The 21975-nt window shown below is 40.8% G+C and overlaps 1 protein-coding gene across 1 annotated transcript in view; it reads right to left on the reverse strand.

Annotated features, from left to right (window-relative positions):
- Positions 1 to 1279: 1279 nt before the first annotated feature.
- The window catches only part of LOC132481185 (dnaJ homolog subfamily C member 14-like), a 35807-nt gene continuing 15111 nt past the window's right edge, over positions 1280 to 21975 (reverse strand). Inside the window, 6 exon segments of the mRNA XM_060085857.1 lie at positions 1280 to 2524; positions 2526 to 2602; positions 2605 to 2668; positions 2671 to 3597; positions 11891 to 11986; positions 21824 to 21969. Of these exon segments, the coding sequence (XP_059941840.1) occupies positions 1280 to 2524; positions 2526 to 2602; positions 2605 to 2668; positions 2671 to 3597; positions 11891 to 11986; positions 21824 to 21969 (2555 nt within the window).

The raw sequence follows: 21975 nt of genomic DNA on the forward strand, positions 1-21975 counted from the left end.
TTCACCTTATGCCAGTTAATAATCAGGCGTAAAATAAACCTACCTATGAACCTAGAACATGAACCCTAGGAGTAACTTCTTTTAGAGTTTCTCTCAATTTCTTTTCCTATCTTGAAGCAGGACAAAGGAAAACCAATTCACGACAAATATTTGTTTACATATTTTATAACAACTGAATAGCTGAATAATGCTTCCATGCTCTTTCTTTTCTCCCTCTTTTGATAAAAATACATTTGTAAATATACCTGTCACTTAATACAGTACATTACACAGTATTTGACACATGATCAGCATTCAATGAATTTTTTGTTAAGTGGATATATAAGACAGTTTTTTCAATAACATATGATTGTGGTATGTTTGACTTATCTTTGTATTATTAGACTGAGAATATGAGGGAAATATACTAGTACTTTGAGTATTCACCGTGCTTTATAAAATCCACTGGTTCAAATACACAGTTCTTTAGTGGACCTCTAAGATATACAGATTCCCAAGACATAGAGTATAAGTTAACTAACACTCAAACCAGGAATTTTTTTTTTTTGCCAGTTATGTATTTATAGAAAGATAATCCCCTGGCTTTAAATAGATATGTACATACAAATATGAACAAACTTAAAAAATACAAACCCTTGGATCATAAGGGGGCTGCCGGGAGCCCCTCTATCCTTCCCCCTCACCCAAGGGCAGAGGGCGTGAATCTGTTTTTTAAAAATTATTAGTTTTGGCCATCCCTGCAGCAACAAGCACGAAGCTGGGTGATTACCCACAAGGTGAGAGTTCCCACTCTCTGAACTCTATGTATCTCCTATAATTAGGGTTACATGCTTTCTTGTTCTGTATTTTTACTAGTACATTGGGGCAAAGGAGGGGGCTCCCTCCTGAAATGGGTCAAGAAATAATACAGACACGTTTAAAAAGAGGGGGGAAAGTGTCATCTGCTGTAGAAGGAAAAGACAAGACAAAGGCATACAGACCCCAGGGAAATACCCAGTTCCCACACTACTATGGGAGATATGGTCCAGCCCAGGTCCAGGCTCTTAGGTTCTTTGTTCTATTCACCCCCTATTTCTTTGGTATTGTCAGAAGACAAGATTCAGTTCCTGGGTGCTGGTGGAGGAGGGACAGTGGTTCCAGGGCTTCCTATAAGTACTGAGTGGACAATCTGAGCTTAAAATTTTCTTTTTTAAATATTTAAAAATAAATCAAACTCCATCCTGTGCTGTACACAGCACTTTTGACTCCCTGACATTGATTTGAGGAAAGAGAGGGGGTGTCAACGTTGGAAGGGCGTCCTCACTTTCTTCCGCCGCTTCGGTTTGGCTTCTCCCTTGGGTACTGTACTGTTGGGCTTGGAGGCTGCAGTGGTCCCAGGGCCCAGCTGAGGAGCTGCAAAGAAGTTCCCTTTGGACATCTGGCCTGGGGGTACTTGAAAGATCTGGCTCAAGAAATCCTGGAGGTCAGCAGGAGGGGCACCTGGGGTAGCTCTCTGCCGCCCACTGGTGCCTGGCATCCGTGAACCAAATGAGATGTGATAGGGGACTCTGCGGGTATCTGGGGAGATTCCCACACGCTGGCATCCAGCCCACTCTGTGACGTCATACACCTTTCTCTCCATCAGCGCAAACTAGGTGATCTTGAGGCCCAACATGCTCGACTCCACCCAAAAGTCTCCTTCCTCAGCAGGATGCAGCCTGTTACACTCAGCACAGTATCTGGCACTCTTAGGCTCCTGGTCCGTTTCAAACCTCCTATGCTTTCCCTGGCATCGGCTGCACATCACAGTATTCATTGCTTCTTTGAGGTCATCCTGCAGCTTGGACAGAAACTCATTCACTGACCAGCTCAGCTTATTCTCTGCCATTCGCTTCATCTCATATTCCTTCCATCTTTCAGGGTTGCTGACAATGTCCCAAGCTGCCCGCAAAACCTTGAAGGCCTCCTCAGCCCGGGTATGATTATTTTTGTCAGGATGAACCATCACTGCTGGCTGCCTATAGGCCTTCTTCAGTTCAACATCTGATGCTGTGGCTTCAATCCCCAACACATGAAGAGGGTTTAGCTCATCCTCAGGAAGCCCAGCCATGGTCAACAGTCGAGCCACTTCCTCTTCAGGCTGGCAGTAGCGACCACTAGCTACAGGTGCATTCCCCTGCCTATTGGTCCTCTGCTTGACCCAAGGCAACTCCAGCCAACCCCACTGAACTGTTCTTACCAGCTGCTGCCACAGCCTGCTGTCTCTTGGCAGAATCAGGCACCGCTGCCAGGCGGGAGAAGCCAGCCAAGAGAAGAGCCAGGTGGCTTTACCCCTCCAGCCTAACCGATCACTCAGTCCCACCAGAAACCGCCAGCCCAACTGTAGACAGCCCAAAACAAGAGCCAGAGCCGGGAGCAGCAAAGCACCCAGTAGCCTAAGAAAACTGGTGAACGGCCCTGCCCCAGAGCAAAACCCTTGGCTCGGAAATTGGGACATCACCTGGGCCCCGCCCCCGAGCCGCCCTGCCCAGACTCCCACCCAGACCCAAAACAAGGTCCAGATCACTGCCTTTCAGCTGCCTGCGTGCATAGAGGAGATGGCCACACATTTCCATGTACTCCACACTAATACCAGCAGTTCCATCAGCCCCCAGAAGCCCACCTGTCCAAGCTGATGCGGTTCCTCTGCCGCCCCCCTCCTCCCAGTCCTCTGCGCTTATCTGCCCGACTCCGGTTCCGACCCAGCCGATGTCGACCAGGGGATCTGGGATCTCTGCGTCCACCCTCCCGAGTACCCTCCTTGGCTGGAACACGGTGCCGTTGTCTCCGGAGTGCAGGTTTCTTTCCACTGGGCACACGTGAAAAACCACTGGGAAACTTAAGACGTTCCTCCTCATCATACTCCTCTTCCAACTCTTCATCTTCCCCCAAAGCTGGAGAGGTACAGTGGTGGCAAAAGTTGCTAGAAGAGCTGTCTCCTCCCTCAGAACAAGGCCCTTCAGCGATTCCAGGGGTTCCCTGGCAGTTACAAGCAGACGGAATGGAAAGAAAAGAAGGGTTCCCATCGTCCTGGTACCCAGTCTCATTCTCTCTTGAGAGTTCCTGGTCCACTCCTGACTCTTCTGAAGATGCCTCACTCTGATCAATGTCCTCTCCATCCCTAGGGGGTCCTGGACCCCTTGGAGGGCCGTGGCTTGGATCTGACCAGTGGGCTGGATTTGGGGGCTGTGTGTACTTAGGACTAGGGTGCTCTGTGAGGCAGCGGGTACCATTACTACGAGCAGGCCCAGCCAAGTCCCTGAGTCCTGAGAATGAAAGCATTTCAGGGTCCACAGAGGGTCCTAAAGTCCTGAGGGAGGCACCACCACTGTGGTGGGCTCCACACAACCCTCCTTCTCCAGGGTGCTTCCGGGCCGTGACCCCAGGGCTTCCTGCGGATTTTAGGTCACAGCCATCATGGTAAGTTCTGAGGCCGAAGAGCGGAGGTAACTCCTCCCCCTCGAGCAGGTAGGCGGAGAGCCAGGGGGAGCTAGAGAGCAGCTCCCCCGGCTCCGCCTCCAGTTCACTCCACACCAGGAGTTTTGATTCCCATTCATTTTGACTGAAATATACCAGTGTCTACTGGGTGAGGAGAGGTGGTGGGAATTATCAAGCAAACTAGTCTTGTCTCTTTTTTTTTCTTTCACTGAGTTGATTGAACTGAGAAGTTATTGGTCTCAGACACAGACTTATTATTTAAATAAACAAGGAGATGCTATAGAAACTGTATAGCCAGTTGATGAACTGAATATATTATTGCATCTCATGACTATTTCAGTGCCAAGATCCATGTATTCAATGCAAATACCTCGGGCTGCAATTTATAATCCATTCTCTCATCTTGGCTCCAGAAATAGAGTGATGATTATATTGTACTTAACTCCAAGATATTTTTAAAATCTCATGGTATTTGCCATATAATAAATGAGACACCGATCCTCAATTCTCCTGTCAAAGGGAAAATGGACACTGCTCACAATCTATCACACCCTTTCTCATATCTCCCTTACTACATCCTCACCCTAACCTAGCAGGCGACGCATGGAGATGTATCATTAAAGTATTTGCCTGAAAACCAAAATATTTGTCCTAAAGCAAATCTAATATTCTTAAATCTATAGCCACAGGAGGTGAAGAAATGAAGTGGGAAAATATTTGCATTTGAAAGTACAAAGGTCTTCACTATTTAGATTAAATAATAGGCAATTGCAATAAAGCTTCAATGTGTTAGAAGCCTTGTTAGTAATGTACCTATGGGAGAAACCTGTAACGGCTCTGGTCTGCTAGTCACAGGCATGTGCTCTTAGATCTGCTACAAACTAACCATGTGACTTCAGAAACAACACACGTGCCTATTCTTAGTTTTAGTTCATTTGCTTGTAAAATAAAAAGATTGAACTAGATTATTCCTAGGGTCTTTGCTGCTAAGAAATCCCATGTTTTTTTGGTTTTTTTATGCTTTAAAAATATTTTACAGATCGTAATATGAAACAGGATATGATTTGATTCTTGATATCATAACTATATACAATAAAAATCTGATATGACATTAAACATCCATAAGGTAAATATGAGGAATGCCATTCCTTACTGAGCATTGGCATTTAATCCTTGTCACTTTTTCACACCCCTATAAGGACTGCTTCGGTGTGTTATTTTACAGATGAGGAAACTGAAGCTGAAAGCAAATAAAGAATTTACTGTGTCACACCGTCTACTAAGAGGTGGAGCTGGGGTTAGAAGCCAGGTCTAACTGTAAAGCCTGTGCTTTACATCACACCAGGATGAATCAAGCAACAAATTAGAGTCTGGTCCTGTATTTCCAATTTCCACTTTTCTATTCCAGAAACCACTGGAACATAATAATGATACCTAATATACATGAGTCTTCCCACTGTACTAAACGCTGTTCAAAGCACTTTTGTGAGTTATGTCATTTAAATTTACAACAATCCTAAAGGGAAACAGGAGGACAAATGGACAGAGAGGTCAAAGTCACAGATGTCAGTATGAGAGTTAAGATTTGAATCCCTATCTCTAATGTTAGAGCTTTACACAAGACAGCCCTGGGTTTTAAATGGAAGTTCTTTCTTAAGCAAGTAGAGAAAATGCTTACAAAGCTGGGTCACTGCTTTGTTATTTGAAAGAAAACCACTTCTTGGTGTCAGTCTTATTGTGGATCTAACTTTCAGGTATATCCCAAAATAGAGTATTTTGTCAAATCACTGCTCTTATGCCTTAGGTGCTCAAAAACATTTCCATCTGTTACGGCTGTGCATCTCCCTGCTTTGCTCCCTATTTTGACTTCAGTGTTTATGTCTAACCTGTTCCCTTTCCATATGTAGCCTGTGAAGGGTTCCAGAAAACTCTAATAGGTTTTTGTTTGCTTGTTTGTTTTTGGCTGTGCCACGTGGCTTGCGGGATCCTAGTTCCCTGACCAGCCAGCTGATCAGGGATCGAACCCGTGACTCCTGCAGTGGAAGTGCGGAGTCCCAGCCACAGGACCGCCAGAGAATCCCCTCTAATAGGTTTGTGTGGACCATCTCAATAGTGAAGATAGCTTCAGTATTTTCAACAGTTGCGTATTTAGTAAGTGATACATAATTTTACATGTGTAAAATGAATCATACTTTAATGCATTTTAAAGTACAGGAACCAAGAATTAAGTGTATAATATAAAGAAGAGACTCTTGTTTTCTTTTCATATGTATCTGCACTGGGTTCTCAATTTTTTTCACATATCAAGTTGTTGTAAAAGTTGCCTTAGCAGAAAAATTTAATGTTTGAGAAAGACCATGTCTTAGGTTTGCTTTTTAAGGAAAAGAGTCGTTTCAAGCCCTGCTGACATGTCACTCTTCAGTAAGATCTGCATTTATACCAAACATGCCTGACGTATCATCTTCACGGTCTTCCGTGACCTGGAAATGCTAAATTGTTCATTTCCGCAGAAGGGTTATGCTTCTGGCTGTGACACAGTGAATAAATCCATCTTACTTCTGTCAGAAGAGAGTATCCCAATTTAGATTTCTTAACCCAAGCAGTCATACTGTGTCCACAGATAAAAAACTGACATGAAATAAAACCAGTATTGACTGAATTCATCAAAGGTTTCCTTTCACCATCTTCAACCAACCAGCTCATGAAATGTACGCACTTTGCCGGGCCAGATTGTATATGTCAGGATAGTCTGAAAGGTCATTTGGCCCCTGAGAATATTTTCACCTTACACAGTGAAAAGTCAAGTGGCATTTACCCCTATTACCTCCTTAATGTAATAAATATTGGCCACTGATCTTGATTATTTAGCCTCCGAAATGATAAAACCCTAACCCTAACCCTAACCCTAATACCTCCGCAGCTCCACAGAACTGCTCGTTTTAGCTGCAATGCTCACTCACTTTTCTCTTTCAAACCTTTGCATAAACATCACTTTCTCTGTGAGGCTTGATCTGATCAGATCATTTTAACCTACCCCTCTCTATCTCTTCCCAGTTCATTCTTCTCAACAGCGCTATTACATCTGATGTTCCATATATTTTTCTTGTTTTTAGTGCTCCCCACATGAATATATGAATTCCATAAGGGCAGAGAGTTTTGACTGTTTTGCTCACTGCCATTTCCCTAGTTCCTAGCACAGTGCCTGGCCCATAGTAGGTGCTCAGTAAGGATTTATTGAACAAGCAAGGGAATGATATCCCCCCAAATAAAGGCTTGCAACATTTTTGGTATATCCTGTAATGTCCCAGATTTATATCTAAATATATCTTCTTATCAGGGATAGTCTACGAAGGGATTATTTTCTTTTCAAAACAATAACAAATATGTTCATTGGAACATTTAGCATCTTTTTTCAAAGATCTCAAAAGTCCAGAAACCTGGGAGTTGCACAATTTGTGTCCTACTCTTGATCCACCATTGTCTCTATCTGACTTTGTTCAAATCACTTAGATGTCAACTGCTCAAGAAAGTAAAATCTAGGCTACAGGCAGCCATTCATAAAATAAATGATATTACATGTGAATAAATACAGGCTTACATTTTTAAAAAATCACTTAGATCTCAGAACCTCAGTTTTATGGTAATGTAAATTAAAGGACATAAGCTAAATGATGCCTAATTTTGTTCCACACGCAGAAATTCTATGATTCTTAGGATATTTTCTTCCATCTACTCAATGTTTTCAGCATTTCCTGTGTATAGAACATGTACTGCTTGATAAATAGATAGACAAAATACAAAACCTAAGTGCTTACTCAATAGATACAGAAAATAAGGAATCAGGCAGATCTATTGATATTATCCAGGTTTTTATATGTAAATTTATGTGAAAGTTATTCAAAAAGCAAGTGCTTCCTTGCCATCACCTCCAACATTGACACTTCTGAACTTGTGAATTACACCCTACATAAGCACGGCGCCACGATTCTTTTTTTATCTAGATTACAAAGCCACTGAACTGTCTTTTCATCTCAGATGCTCTACTGAACATACTATACAATTTTTCAACACCATAATTTGATCTGAGAACATCTGCAAAAAATCTGTAGCACATTTTTTCCACTTCTCAGCACTTGACTTCTGAGCCTCTCCATATCAGGCATTCTTGCACAGTTTCTGTGACATATTATTGAGCAAACCACCAGAAACACTAATGTAGAGCTCCAATAGGACCAGAAAATGAATCTGATTAATGACATCATTAACGGAATTTTTAATTACCTGCTCAACCTATGGATCAATCTGTTCTTTTAGAAATAAGAATCTTATGGCATTTCCCCCACTGTTATTCCTTATTTGAAATTCTTCTTATATATAATCAAGATTATCCCATGCATCTATTTATTTCCCCAAATAATCTAAGTTTCTGGAAAGAACTGCAGGCTTTCCCTGTGGTTGGTGTTTCAAAAAGTGAGGAAGTTCAACTAAACATTCAAATTTTACCTCAGTCATGCACACATAAAACCTGATGTGTGCTTTCTTTTGTTGTATTTGTTTATTCTGTGCCTATTAGTCTTCCAGGTCTCATTTCCTCTTTTCCCCAGAAATTCAGCAAGAAATGCCACCATGTCCTTTGAGTCCACCCCCCCATTTTCCTCCCTCCTTTATTACTTGCATCCTAATATTCATTTATTTCCATCTTATTTTCTTATGGATTTATAGCTATCTGCAACTTTCCTCTATTCTTTCTATTTATTCTTGGAGGATTTTATTTTTTATTTTCTGGTTCTGACAGTCTGGGTGGCTTGAACAACTAAACTTATTTTCTCTCAATCCTGGAGGCTAGAAATTCAAGACCAAGGTGTCAACAGGGTTGATTTCTTCTGAGGCTTCTTCACTTGACTGTAGATGGGTGCCTTCTCTCTGTATCTTCAGAAGGCCTTCCCATTCTGTGAGTCTGTGTCCTAATCTTTTATTCTTATAAGGATACCGGCTATATTGGATTAGGGCCCATCCACAAGGCCTCATTTTACCTTAATCATCACTTTAAGTACCCTTTCTCCAAATACAGTGACATTCTAAGGCACTAGGGGTTGAGATTCAATGTATAAATTTGGGGGGAAACAATTCAGCCTATAACCAGTTCCCTCCTTTTTCTTTCCCTTTGGTTATTCAGCTACTATTTTTCTGTGCTTTCCTATTTTATTTTTTATAATTTGTATCTTTACTCTGGTCTCTATTCTTTAGACCTATCCCCTTTGCATGCCTCATGGACAATCCTATTCCCATTCATCTCCAAGGCCACTCACTGCTTAGAATCCCAGCAATAACAAACCTTTGTAACTTTTGGTTTTGAGACTAAAGAAAGGAGTTAGAAGGTAAGACATGAAAGTGATGTAAGCCTACTCCACCCTGAACCAGATGCTGGGAGGTCTTTTCCAGCCAGCCTACTGCCACAGCCAAGAACGAAAAGGGAGGAGGCAAAAGGCCAGGCTGCTAGATTTTATCTGTGTTTGTTTCCATGAAGGACTAGAAGGATATTATCAATTTTGTTCACTTCAGACTTGCTGCTGACTCTTCACACTTCATAACTGAGCAGAAATACATCTGCTCTTTCATTGCCACTGTCTTTGCAGAAGGAAATGCTATGATCTTACCTCATGAAGTACTGCTCAGTGATTGTGTAGCTGCAGAACTCCGGAGAAGCTCTCCTTGCTTTTCTTACTCAGAGGAATAGGGAGACCAACATTCAGTCCCTGATTAACTGCTTCCTCTTTCAGTGTCCACCTCCATTCTCTTGCCCCAAGTGTTTGTTGAATCTGAGCCTTCATTTTTTCTCCCAGTCGAGAGTACAAGAGAGATGCTACTACTCTTGGGACATATCCTGCTGTGTTCAGTCAGTTCTGAGTTTCCCAACAGGCAGAGAAAACATATGCTTAGGGGCACCAAAATGATGTTTGAAAGAGTCTTAGGTTTAATAATGATATTTCCTAAGAAAAACATAAAATGAGAAATCTTTGGGGGGAAATTAGATCTTTATTGGACTTTCTTACTTTTATTTTACATCTTGGTATTATTATTTTGTAATTTTTCATTACATATCTGGGAAGAATGGGTGCAGCACAAGCTGCTCAGTGCCATTCTTTCTAATTGTCTTAGACCAGCTTGTTTTCTATTTAAAGTGCAGTCAGAAATGATTAATTCTTCATTTTAAGAAGCTTGAATACAAAGTGTTTTAAGTGCTCTTGACTAGAGTTAGTTTTCAAAGGCATTGAGTTTGAGTCATTGATAAAAGGAATGATTCAGAATAGTCACTGTTTCTGGGCTTGTAACATTTTTATTTCATTGTGAATTGTACAAATATTTTTTCAAACTCCCTTAAATTCATACCTATTGATGTCTTGAGGTATTTAGTTCATGGGAACCAATCCAAACTAAATTCTTAGGATGCTTCCCCAAGGATTAAAGCTATAGAGTAACAGCTCAGTCCTTGGCCTGACCCCATCTGGAGGCTTCAGCTCCGTGTAGACACTAGGACATATCCTCCTCCCATCAGGGAGAATTTAAAGAACTCTAGGTTCAGAGTAAAGGAACCATCAAATTAGCCTCTTTGCCCTTCTTGGTCTCAAGGTCCAGTAACTGAGTTCCAATACGGGTAAACTTTCAACTTCCCAGACCCTCTGGGATTGTAGCCTTTCTCCCACTCTTACCAAAAAAAAAACTTGCTTTCAACTCTTGAATTACAATGTCTCTTCACCAACAGAAGCTCATTCAATTTAAAGACAACACTGGGGAGGACTTACAGCATATATTAGCTCCATTTTTTCTAAGCATCTTCTACTAGTTCTACTAGTGAGGAAATTAAAGCTCAGTGATTTGCCCCAAATCCCACATCTTGAAGCGAAACCTTCTGACTTGGCATATATTGTTCTCATCTCAGCTCTACTTTTTCTCCCAAACAGACCCCTATACCCTACAGATAGTGTGCTTCCTGTTTTCCACAAATAATTTGACACCCAATTAAAGTAGAAAATTTCTAATGGGATTTAGACACCCAGTGATTATTCAAAGCAAAAATTAGAAGAGTCAAAGCACCTCGTCTGGATGTTGGAGCATAATGCCCTCAGAATCCAATACAGACTCCAGGCTTCCTTGTGGAGAAGAGGAAGCTAGCACTGGCACCTACTTGCCACCTTTTGCCCCACTCTTGCCCTTATTACATCACTTACAAAAGCACAAGGTTGAAAGTCTAATGCCGATTCTTGTCCATGCAAACTGAAGGTGACTTTGGTTTAACTTCCCTTGCATAGCAATTTATACTATTTTTGTGTTGAACACTACAAAGATCAGAAAGTAAATACTAGAATAATTTAAGAGTCAATGTTGCATTTACTAGGATTCTGCTTTTAGTTTATCTAAATATTTTCCACCCAAATGAACTTTAAATGACTTGTATACAGTGTATATCCCCATCTCTACAAGAACCACTTGAATAATGTTGTAATTAATATGCAGAGTCACAGAAATGTGTCCCATGAATATAAATACACTCTCCACATAGTGTACCTACATTTATACTTATTCTCTAAAATAAGCATCAACTGACATAGCCGGAGTGATGTGTACCAGAATACTGAGCATGCAAATTGTGCTAAAAAAGACGCATATGTGGTGGAGCCAGTGTTGAGTATGTAGCAACACGAGTGATGGGAGTCCTCTGTAGCAAAGTCCACTGGATGGGGCGCATCTTGCTGTGTGAAAAGCTTGCAATATGTGAACACTGACGTATAACAATTGTAGGAGCAAATGATTTAAATGAGTCTCTATTAAAACCTCCAGAGGTCTATAACTGATTTTTAGTTTTAGTTTTACATCAGAGCAAAGCAAGAACAATTGAACTTTTTAAGGCAGAACTGCCTTTTCGCTGCTGGATGTGTCACTTGCTGGGAAAAGGGCTAAATGGTCAGAGCACCAGCATGCTAGCTTTCCTAGCGGGCAAGGAGGAAGAAGGAGGATTTATGAGTGGCCTCGAGTCCGGTCTTCTGTAGGATAATACCTGTGACAAGTGGGGAGGGGGCTGGTGCCGATCCTCACAATGTGGTCAGAAATAGGAACAGGAAACTTGGGGCATTTTCCTCAATTATTTTTATTTTACAGGTGTGCAATTTGAGATCCACAAAAGCAGTGTAACTGACTTAGGATCACACAATTAGTGAATGGCAAATCCAGGGCCGTATCTGGACTTCAGAATCCTCTGCCTCTACATGTTTGGTGTTTGGAGACAAGGTAGGAGATGAAGATATTCAACTGAAATTCAATACATGAGGCTACAAAGTAATTCACATCCGAAAAGTCTTTTTATTTTTTATACTGACACACTGACCTCCAAAAAATGAGGTAGAAAGTGAGCACTGATATCCAAGGGACCAATTACCATTAAGAAAGCTGCTCTTTCCAGCTGCTCCAAGAGCTGTTCGCACCCAGCTTCACATACTCGCAGGCCTTCAATCAATGGTAACAGGCCACTCATCTGTTAACAGTCATAAGGCAGGGGCAGGATTTCTGGGTCTGGAAGGATCTGAGAGGCCATCTATCCCACCACAGAAGTCTTCCCTGCAATATTACCAAGAGGTGAGGATGATTTCGCCTCTATTCTAGAACTTGCAGTGGCAGAAGCTAGCTATATTCTGAAACAGTGTGATCCATTGAATTGTGCTATTTATATGGAAATTGGAGATTAGGACTACAACATATGGTCGCATCTGCATCTTGAGTTCTGCTGCGGGACGATGTCTTGTGAGCAAAGAGAGTACTAACCCAATGCCCTCCCCCAAGCTGTTCCATTATACTCAGGTCTCAATGATGGAGACCATTTCTTATTTTTCTTTGTGTCCTTGATATCTAGAATGAATAATGAGTACCTTGTTGTATCTATCTCCAAATCAGGGCTGTCTCAAACAGTCTTTCACTTCACTTGTGCCCTGCAAGTGACAGTGTCTGCCTGGATGAAGGGGGATTCCTTGTACTATAGCACCTCTGTCTCCCAAACCAGGTAACAGTGGGGCTGTCAGCGGTAGCAGGAGAAAAGCGGGGGAAGTTCAGCTTTTGCCAAAGTACACAGACACCGTGTAGGCCAGTGGTGGCCCTAGAGGCAATATGTATATGCTCCTAGACATCAAGAGAGAACTGAGAAGAAAAAGCTGTAAGAAAAGAATACTAACCAAGGTCCTGAAGCCCAGAAGTGATTTCTCCAGTGTGGGAAGTATTGACCTATTAACCGATCCTTTGGTCTTACACCACCAGTGAACTTCTGCCCTCAACAAAAGCAAAAGGTTTCTGGACCCTTTTAAGCATGAAAGGAAGAGTCAGTTTGGACAACCTCAAAGGTGAAAGTGAAGACTGCATTGCTAAAGGCACACTATTCTGAGGGGATTGTGAACAATGTAGCAACATACCAGACTCCTTAAGTATCTAGCTCCAACCTAACCTCCCAGCCTCATTTCCTACAATTTAGACCCCTCCCTTGCCTTACTCACCACTCTCCTTCATCAAACTGATGCCATCTGTGTTCCAGCTGCACTCTGCTTCTCACCATTGCACAAACAACAGGCTCTTGTTCATCCCTCTGTGTTAAGCTATTCCCTCCTATTAGTCTAGCTTCTTCCCTGGAACTGACGTGGCATGTTCCCATCCACAATCCTGACCCAGCTCAGAGGTTATCCCCTGTGGGGACGTGCCCTCCCCCAAGCTGTTCCATTATACTCAGGTCTCAGTGATGGGGACCATTTCTTATTTCTCTCTGTGTCCTTGATATGTAGAATGAATAATGAGTACCTTGTATCTATCTCCAAATCAGGGCTGTCTCAGTCTTTCACTGGACTTTGCTTTTATGTGGCTATAATTTCCCTACACTATCTTACACTTGTTTTATTGGCACATTCTTGAAATTCCAAATCTTTAGAACTTCAGTTTCCTTATCTAAAATTGAAGCAAAGATGTAAATATATCATAGGTTCAGAGGATTAAATGAGATCATGTATGTATAATATTTAGCAAAGTGCCTGTTATATTAGCAAGGGCTAGATTATTATTGGTTTATATTCCATACCCATGGTGCATGTGCTTTTAAAAGACTGAACTTCTAAAACTAAATCAGGAAACCGATGACATTAAACTAGAAGGACAATAAGTGTAAAGTCAAATAAGAACATGAATTTTGCTTTAAATTGTGACCCATATCTATCACAGCAAATATTTGTTTCTTTGACATTTTGGGGAACTCACTTCCAGTTCTCAAATTCCATGAATGCCTTTCAAAGACTCAGCACCATTAATTCTAACTAGAAGTGAGGCACGTAGTGTGTGGGTAGATAGCTGGTTTACTCTTGATCCGTTTTCTGCTATAGCTTCTTACGTAAGCTAAATATCTGCCTTATAGAGGAAGCCTGCTCAATGTAGAGTATAAATATTTCATATCATATTTAAAATCTGTAATCATTGCTCTGGATTTAGTTGGCATTGGGATCAGACTATCATCATCTTCCACATGAAATTTACTTTATTATAATATTAGGTCATAGGTAATGATTTAAGCTTTTCCTTCATGAGGCTCACTCATCTCCATTCCTCAGAGACCCCATTTGTATCATGTTTTTAAATTTTATGTAGCTTAACTTAAAATCACTCTAAAGCTTATTAAAATGGGACCCCAAATATGTTTTCTAGTTCATGAAAACCAGTATCATTGCCACATCCATATGATTCAGAGAATAAGTTTACACTGATCCAGATCTGTTGCAATTATTTGTCAGGCTGAGAGTTATTGATTATTAATGGTAATTACTTGCATAAGGAATCCCTTCCCAGGTTCTGAATTTTAAATCACAGCACCTCCAGGTTTGCTGGCAGAGGCTGTTCCTGGAACTGAAGAAGAAGGAGGGAGCAGAAGCAGCAGGTTTTTCGCCTGGGAGGCCTTTGGGGAGATGGATGAAATCACAGATAGTCTTTAACCAAATGCCAAGCCTACCTGACAGACTCGGCACAGCAACTCAGAGGGTCCAGGAGCAAGAGCAATGCATCTTAAACATACTCCCAGCCATCGGTCTGTTGGTAACAAATTAGACTTGTCACTTTATCCAAGCAGATTCAGTGAAGACATTACCAGTGTTAATGATCTGTGCTTGCCATGGGAAGAAGAAGCTGGAATCTGAGTCTGGTGGTGCAGGGACAGCTTTCAGTTTCGTCTCATTTCTCTTCTCTTGGCTGCATGGTAGCATCACAAGTGAGGCTCTTCCACCATCATCCTTCTCTCAAGTTTGAAAAATGTCCGATGGTATGAAAGTCTGTTATATATTCTGCTCCTCTGTAGACAGGCCAGCACTTACCCACTGTTTACTCCTATGCATGAGTTTGATTTAGGAAGGTCAGGGGAATTAACCTCTAAGAAGAGTGTGCCTGTAAACGAAGGGCTTGTTTTACAGGATGCAGGTTCTCCTAGGTTGTCCACGGACACGGAATGCTTTAAGAGGAGAGTGTTTTCAACAGGATCCACACTCTCCTGGACTTTGCTTCCACTGAATCCCGTTTCTAAAGAAAATAAGTTGAAACTAAAGGACAAGCAGGATCCCAGTGTTACAGTGATGAACTGTCTACACAGAGCATCTCCACCTTTAAGAAGGAAACTACTTTAATTCATCACCAATAATTAAAGATATTTCTCTAATGCATATATGCAATGCCTTTCATAAGTACCCTTGGCTTTCCTCAAGCATTTTTTTTAAACTTGCTCATAAAAACAAATGACAGTAAAACAGGATGTCTCTCCACCCCAATCACAACCTTGTACATTGTAGTAGATACGTAATAGATCATGGAAATCAATCCAACTTAATCTGCTAAACTCCAGCAATTATTTCAGTGACCCAACCAAAATTAGAAAAAAAAATTTAATGTTGATGGCTCAGGCTGAAACTGTTTGAAAATTTAAATTTGCCAAATACCCACAGAGACCACTAAATATAAGACAGGTTAAATGTTGCATTATATTAAAGGACATAATGAGTTTCAAAGTGAAGACTCTCAGGTTGAGTATATTGAAATTGGGCTGTTTGTCAACTGAAGTCTTCTGAGTTTATCAATAGCTTCGCACTTGCCTTTGAAAATAAGCAGCCCCTCCCACAAATGGAAGGTCTGGACCCAGCAATCCGCAAATGAGTTTGTAGAAAACATAATCAAGGATGATTCAGGAGGGAAATCTATTTTATGTTCTCTATACTATGGGCTGTTCATTAACTGTTATGAGTCTTTGGGTTGTGGGGAAAAAATAGATCCATGGGAAAAGAGCACGAATCAAAGGGACAAACACTGCTTTGCTCATTTTCCTATAGACTTACAGAGTCAGGTTTGCTTTCAAGACTTGAGTTTGCAGGAGCCTGGTAGCTGGAAGAACACCAAGAATGAAGGGATAACAAAACCACAAAAACACAAACAGGCAATTCCAAGGAAGGTGTTCAGAAGCAGCTCTAGTTAATTCTCACCCTTTCTTTAGTCCAAGCCAGCACCTGCCCAGCACCAAGGCAGTGGAGCTGGGTGCTCATCTCTCACTGTAGGCTAACACCTTCTCTGCTTTGATTTTCTGGGCTTTGGAGTGTCTTACTGCACACACACACACAGACAGTTGAATTTCTACAGGGCAAACTTCAGTTTTTTTTTTATTTTTTTTAATAATATTGTTTTTTTATTTTTACTTGTTGACAGTTTGCTTTATTTATTTATTTTATTTTTGGCTGTGTTGGGTCTTTGCTTCTGTGCGAGGGCTTTCTCCAGTTGCGGCGAGCGGGGGCCACTCTTCATTGCGGTGCGCGGGCCCCTCACTGTCGCGGCCTCTCTCGTTGCGGAGCACAGGCTCCAGACACGCAGGCTCAGTAATTTTGGCTCACGGGCCCAGTTGCTCCGCGGCATGTAGGATCCTCCCAGACCGGGGCTCGAACCCATGTCCCCTGCATCGGCAGGCAGACTCTCAACCACTGCGCCAGCAGGGAAGCCCCAGTTGTTTTTTTTTTCAGGAGATTTTTTCTTTTTTTCCCCCTTTTTCTTCTTTCCCCTTTCTCATCTATATTTCTTCAGCATGCATTTTCCTTCTTAGAGCTGTCGTTCCTAACTAGCCATTCTTAGTCAAGAGATAACTAAGTTCTGTGAGGCATCTCCAAATGGGAACCTTGCCTCCATGCAAGCGGGTCTGAATTGCAGGCTGGCTGCATTTTTGATAAGTCCAGAACATAATGTACTATCAGCCAGGATGGAGGAAGCCAGTGGCATTTGGACTGAGAGGCTCAAGGAATATATTTTTCAGGCGTAATGGATTTTGCAAAGTCTGCATTGGATTTCGCCTCACAGGTAACCTACTTATTTTTTCCTTTAATTTCCAGGCCTTTCTGGATATAAGAGGGCCTGTAACCATAGGAGCAAGTGACAATGAGGCCTTTTAAAGTTCAGCTTAAAACCCAAGATGCAAAGAAAAATCTAAATGGATGGCAATTCTGCAGAAGGGAGTGGCAGGACATATTTAAGTGATGAAAGATAAAAACCTACAACCAAGATTACTGTACCCAGGAAGGATCTCATTCAGCTTCAAGGGAGAAATTATAACCTTTACAGACAAGCAAAAGCAAAGAGAATTCAGCACCACCAAACTAGCTTTACAACAAATGCTAAAGGAAATTCTCTAGGCAGGAAACAAAAGAAAGGAAAAGACCTACAATAACAAACCCAAAACAATTAAGAAAATGGTAATAGGAACATACATATAGATAATTACCTTAAATGTAAATGGATTAAATGCTCCAACCAGAAGACACGGGCTTGCTGAATGGATACAGAAATAAGACCCATATATATACTGTCTACAAGAGACCCACTTCAGACCTAGGGACACATACAGACTGAAAGTGAGGGGATGGAACAAGATATTCTTTGCAAATGGAAATCAAAAGAAAACTGGGGTAGCAATTCTCATATCAGACAAAATAGACTTTAAAATAAAGACTATTACAAGAGACAAAGAAGGACACTACAAAATGATCAAGGTATCAATCCAAGAAGAAGATATAACAATTGTAAATATTTATGCACCCAACATAGGAGCACCTCAATACTTAAGGCAAATGCTAACAGCCATAAAAGGGGAAATTGACAGTAAAACAATAATAGCAGGGGACTTTAACACCCTACTTTCACCAATGCACAGATCAACTAAAATGAAAATAAATAAGAAAACACAAGCTTTAAATGATACATTAAACAAGATGCACTTAATTGATATTTATAGGACATTCCATCCAAAAACAACAGAGTACACTTTCTTCTCAAGTGCTCATGGAACATTCTCCAGGATAGATCACATCTTGGGTCACAAATCAAGACTTGGTAAATTTAAGAAGATTGAAATCGTATCAAGTACCTTTTCCAACCAAAACGCTATGAGACTAGATATCAATTACAGGAAAAAAAACTGTAAAAAATACAAACACTTGGAGGCTAAAAAATACGCTACTGAATAACCAAGAAATCACTGAAGAAATCAAAGAGGAAATCAAAAAATACCTAGAAACAAATGACAACGGAAACACGATGACCCAAAACCTATGGAATGCAGCAAAAGCAGTTCTAAGAGGGAACTTTATATCAATAAAATCCTACCTCAAGAAACAAGAAAAATCTCAAATAAACAACCTAACCTTACACCTAAAGCAATTAGAAAAAGAAGAACAAAACCCCAAAGTTAGCAGAAGGAAAGAAATCATAAAGATAAGATAAGAAATAAATTAAAAAGAAATGAAGGAAATGATAGCAAAGATCAATAAAACTAAAAGCTGGTTCTTTAAGAAGATAAACAAAATTGACAAACCATTAGCCAGACTCATCAAGAAAAAAAGGGAGAAGACGCAAATCAACAGAATTAGAAATGAAAGAGGAGAAGTAACACCTGACACTGCAGAAATACAGAGGATCATGAGAGATTACTACAAGCAACTATATGCCAATAAAATAGACAAGCTGGAAGAAACAGACAAATTCTTAGAAAACCACAACCTTTTGAGACTGAACCAGGAAGAAATAGAAAATATAAACACACCAAACACAAGTACTGAAATTGAAACTGTGATTAAAAATCTTCCAACAAACAAAAGCCCAGGACCAGATGGCTTCACAGGCAAATTCTATCAAACATTTACGGAAGAGCTAACACCGATCCTTCTCAAACTCTTCCAAAATATAGCAGAGGGAGGAACACTCCCAAACTCATTCTATGAGGCCACCATCACCCCGATACCAAAACCAGACAAAGATGTCACAAAAAAAGAAAACTACAGGCCAATATCACTGATGAACAGAGATGCAAAAATCCTCAGAAAAATACTAGCAAACAGTATCTAACAGCACATTAAAAGGATCATACACCATGATCAAGTGGGGTTTATCCCAGGAATGCAACGATTCTTCAATATACGCAAATCAATCATTGTGACACACCATATTAACAAATCGAAGGATAAAAACCATATGATCATCTCAATAGATGCAGAAAAAGCTTTTGACAAAATTCAACACCCATTTATGATAAAAACTCTCCAGAAAGTAGGCATAGAGGGAAATTACCTCAACATAATAAAGGCCATATATGACAAACCCACAGCCAACATCATCCTCAATGGTGAAAAACTGAAACCATTTCCACTAAGATCAGGAACAAGACAAGGTTGCCCACTCTCACCACTATTATTCAACATAGTTTTGGAAGGTTTAGCCACAGCAATTAGAGAAGAAAAAGAAATAAAAGGAATCCAAATCAGAAAAGAAGTAAAACTGTCACTGTTTGCAGATGACATGATACTATACATAGAGAATCCTAAAGATGCTACCAGAAAACTACTAGAGCTAATCTATGAATTTGGTAGACTACCAGGATATAAAATTAATGCACAGAAATCTCTTGCATTCCTATACACTAATGATTAAAAATCTGAAAGAGAAATTAATGAAATGCTCCCATTTACCATTGCAACAAAAAGAATAAAATACCTAGGAATAAACCTACCTAAGGAGACAAAAGACCTGTATGCAGAAAATTATAAGACACTGATGAAAGAAATTAAAGATGATACAAGCAGATGGAGAGATATATCATGTTCTTGGATTGGAAGAATCAACATTGTGAAAATGACTCTACTACCCAAAGCAATCTACAGATTCAGTGCAATCCCTATCACACTACCAATGGCATTTTTCACAGAACTAGAACAAAAAATTTCACAATTTGTCTGGAAACACAAAAGACCCCAAATAGCCAAAGCAATCTTGAGAACGAAAAACGGAGTTGGAGGAATCAGGCTCCCTGACTTCAGACTATACTACAAAGCTACAGTAATCGAGACAGTATGGTACTGGCCCAAAAACAGAAATATAGATCAATGGAACAGGATAGAAAGCCCAGAGATAAACCCACGCACATATTGTCAAAATTTTTGATAAAGGAGCAAGAACATACAATGGAGAAAAGACAGTCTCTTCAATAAGTGTTGCTGGGAAAACTGGACAGCTACATATAAAAGAATGAAATTAGAACACTCCCTAACACCATACACAAAAATAAACTTGAAATGGATTAATGACCTAAATGTAAGCGCAGACAAACTCTTAGAGGAAAACATAGGCAGAACACTCTAAGACATTAATCACAGCAAGATCCTTTTTGACCCACCTCCTAGAGAAATGGAAATAAAAACAAAAATAAACAAATGGGATCTAATGAAACTTAAAAGCTTATGCACAGCAAAGGAAACCATAAACTAGACGAAAAGACAGCCCTCAGAATGGGAGAAAATATTTGCAAACGAAGCAAGCGACAAAGGATTGATCTCCAAAATATACAAGCAGCTCATGCAGCTCAATATTAAAAAGCAAACACCCCAATCCAAAAATGGGCAGAAAACATAAATAGACATTTCTCCAAAGAAGGTATACAGATTGACAACAAACACATGAAAGGATGCTCAACTTCATTAATCATTAGAGAAATGCAAATCAAAACTACAATGAGGTATCACCTTACACTGGTCAGAATGGCCATCATCAAAAAATCTACAAACAATAAATGCTGGGGAGGATGTGGAGAAAAGGAACCCTCTTGCACTGTTTGTGGGAATGTAAATTGATACAGCCACTATGGAGAACAGTATGAAGGTTCCTTAAAAAACTAAAAATAGAACTCCATATGACCCAGCAATCCCACTACTGGGCATATACCCTGAGAAAACCATAAATCGAAAAGAGTCAGGCTTCCCTCATGGCGCAGTGGTTGAGAGTCCGCCTGACGATGCAGGGGACATGGGTTCGTGCCCCGGTCCGGGAAGATCCCCCATGCCACGGAGTGGCTAGGCCCGTGAGCCATGGCTGTTGAGCCTGCGCGTCCAGAGCCTGTGCTCCGCAACGGGAGAGGCCATAACAGTGAGAGGCCTGCATACTGCAAAAAAAAAAAAAAAAAAAAAAAAAGAGTCATTTACCACAATGTTCATTGCAGCACTATTTACAATAGCCAGGACATGGAAGCAACCTAAGTGTCCATCGACAGATGAATGGATAAAGAAGATGTGGCACATATATACAATGGAATATTACTGAGCAATAAAAAGAAACGAAATTGAGTTATCTGTAGTGAGGTGAATGGACTTAGAGTCTGTCATACAGAGTGAAATAAGTCAGAAAGAGAAAAACAAAAATACCGTATGCTAACATATATATGGAATCTAGAAAAAAAAATTGGTTCTGAAGAACCTAGGGGCAGGACAGGAATAAAGATGCAGATGTAGAGAATGGACTTGAGGACAGCAGGAGGAGGAAGGGTAAGCTGGGACGAAGTGAGGGAGTGGCATGGGCAAATATACACTACCAAATGTAAAATAGATAGCTAGTGGGAAGGAGCCACGTAGCACAGGGAGATCAGCTCGGTGCTTTGTGACCACCCAGAGGGGTGGGATAGGGTGGGTGGGAGGGGACACAAGAGGGAGGGGTTATGGGGGTATATGTATAAGTATAGCTGATTCACTTTTTTATACAGCAGCAACTAACACAACAATGTAAAGCAATTATACTGCAATAAAGATGTTAAATAAATATTCAATGGATGGCAATTCTGAATTTAGTGAAATATGATTTATTTCGAACATGTACCACTGTGTTTAAAATCCAGCAGTAAGGAAAGGATAAACCTGAAGTAATGCATGTTGATGTATACATTTGTCAGTTTTTGCTGTGGCAGCAAGCAAACTCAAGATCTCGGCAGTTTATAACACAAACCTGTCTTTCTTACTCGTGGGTCTGTGGATTGGGTATTGCTCTGCTGCGTCCAACAGGGCTTGGATGCGCTTGGTGCCACGTTTGGGTTCAGGTCTGCTCTGTTAGTCCTTATTCTGGGAACCAGGCTCAAGGAGCAGTCACTATTTGGAGTGTGCTCTTCTGGCA

This window comes from Mesoplodon densirostris, chromosome 20 (assembly GCF_025265405.1).
Source record: "Mesoplodon densirostris isolate mMesDen1 chromosome 20, mMesDen1 primary haplotype, whole genome shotgun sequence".
NCBI lineage: Eukaryota > Metazoa > Chordata > Mammalia > Artiodactyla > Ziphiidae > Mesoplodon > Mesoplodon densirostris.